Genomic DNA, 1,936 nt, shown 5'->3' with positions numbered 1-1,936 from the left:
AGAGAGTTGGAGAGAGAGGGGGGGGGGGTAGCTGGTTGGTTCCGTCCGTGTGTATGCGGCGTTATCACGTGTGAAGGAAGGAAGGATTTTCTTCTAGCATCAAGATCCGTGAATTGACTACCATAAGGTCCTCCGGCATGCGCATGCGGCATGCCGAGAGAGAGATTTTTAGCAATACCCAATACCAACCAAAACAACTCTAACAGTCACTTTTGCCGTCCGTCCCAATCAGAAGACAGAAGACGAGATCCCGCCGAATGAGTGTAGAGTGAAGAGTGAGAGTTGCTTCGCCGGGGCGGCGGCGCGCGTCGTTTTCGCTCCAGTTTCGCTCTCGCGCAGGAAGGACGGCCACCGTCAAGCGTCAGTCAAGACCTGGTCAGGCGGGTCGCGTGATGATCTTGGCACGTTCCCTTGCATGGCTGCAAGCATTCGATCTTCAAACCAATTACTCGAGTAGTCGCGTTTTGACGGGCAGGGGAAGCATGGCGCCATGGGCGCGCACAGTCCACAGACAGACCTTGATGTGTGAGTGTTAGATTTGTTTGGTATTGTATTGCTAAACATCTCTCTCAGACCTTGGCCTAAGTCAAATCGAGAGAGATATTTTTAGCAATACCAAACAAAATCGAGAACAAGCGCGGGCTCTCTCGGCTACGGGACCGGCCCCAGCTTCGGCTGAGGGCTGACAAGCTGCCGAGCCCAAATCACTGTGACAGACGTGATTTCTTGTTGGTTTTCTAAAATCTCTCTCTTCAAAATCGACGAGGCCCTTGGTCTCAATGCATCGTCCATCGACGGGCGTGCTCGCCGTCAAGCTCAGCACCGGTTCTGCCTCTCTCTGTCTGGCCGAGCCGCCTCGATCGATGTATGTAAAGAAAGAAAGAAAACAGACACGCCAAACGAGGGATGGGACGGGGACAGGGTCCCCACCTGCACGAGCAGGATTTTGGAAGAACGATCAGGGGGACAGGTGGGGCTCTCCTGCTCCTGACAAGGGACACGACAGGCTCGCAGCGCGGTGCGCGGTGGACTATGTAGCGAATGGAGGACGCGTCGCGGGATTTCTTTGTTTGGCCCAGCTGATAAAAACAGTTGATGTGCACTTGGGTCGGATGAGGCGCAGCTTGGGCGCGGCCCGCAGCCTCTCCAATTGGGCTCCGGTCCTCGTCCTCGGCAACGGCGCCGCGGGCGCCGAGAAGCAGGCGATCGCGCTCGCGGACGCGCTCGGCCTGCCCTACCAGGTCGAGCGGCGGGTGCCTTCGAGGGCGGCGATGCGGCTGCCGCTGCCCACGCAGCTCGCAGTGCAGTCGCTGCTCGGTCCGCACGCGCTGGGGCTGGGAGAGCCGCCGCAGCCTCCCTTCCCGCTCCTCGCCATCAGCTGCGGCCGCGCGAGCGTGCCTGCGAGCGTGGCGGTCCGCGAGGCGAGCGGCCGCGCCACGGCGACAGTGCACGTGCAGCGGCCGCTGTGCGACGCGTCGCGCTTCGACATGGTGGTCGCGCCGCGGCACGACTTTGCCGGAGGCGAGCGCTCCGCCCCGCCCAACGCACTCCTCACGGCCGGTGCGCTCGGCGGCTTGCCGGCCGAGGCGCGGGAGCGGGCGCGAGAGGAGTGGGCGGCGACGGCGTCGGCACTCCCGCGCCCGCGCGTCGCCCTGCTGGTGGGCGGTCCCGTGACGCGGCGGTGGTGGCAACGCCGCCTCGCGCCGCCCCTCGACGCGGCGGCGGCCGCCGCCCTCCTCCGCTCCGCCGGCGCTGCCGCGGCGAGGGAGGGAGGCTCTCTCCTTGTCAGTCCGTCCCGGAGGACGCCGCCAGAGGTGGCGGGCGGCGGGGTGGGGCGGGAGGCCGCGCCAGCGGCAGTTCCTCGACGCGCGCGCCCGACCGCGCACCCTAGGCGCGCGCCGCTCTCGAGTCGGAGGCTGCTGCGGCGGGCGAGGGG

General features: G+C 64.7%; 1 protein-coding gene across 1 annotated transcript; it reads left to right on the top strand.

The window, feature by feature from the left end:
* Nucleotides 1-1,112: 1,112 nt before the first annotated feature.
* On the top strand, nucleotides 1,113-1,891 carry EMIHUDRAFT_242594 (hypothetical protein; the record flags this gene model as incomplete). The annotated part of the gene is made up of 2 exons (XM_005772131.1): nucleotides 1,113-1,684; nucleotides 1,858-1,891. 2 exons carry the CDS (start codon nucleotides 1,113-1,115, stop codon nucleotides 1,889-1,891), a joined length of 606 nt encoding a protein of 201 aa, XP_005772188.1.
* Nucleotides 1,892-1,936: the final 45 nt, after the last annotated feature.

This window comes from Emiliania huxleyi, assembly GCF_000372725.1.
Source record: "Emiliania huxleyi CCMP1516 unplaced genomic scaffold EMIHUscaffold_364, whole genome shotgun sequence".
NCBI classification, from domain to species: Eukaryota; Haptophyta; order Isochrysidales; family Noelaerhabdaceae; genus Emiliania; species Emiliania huxleyi.
Note: the sequence above shows the minus strand (reverse complement) of the source record. Positions and strands in the feature narration are given on the sequence as shown.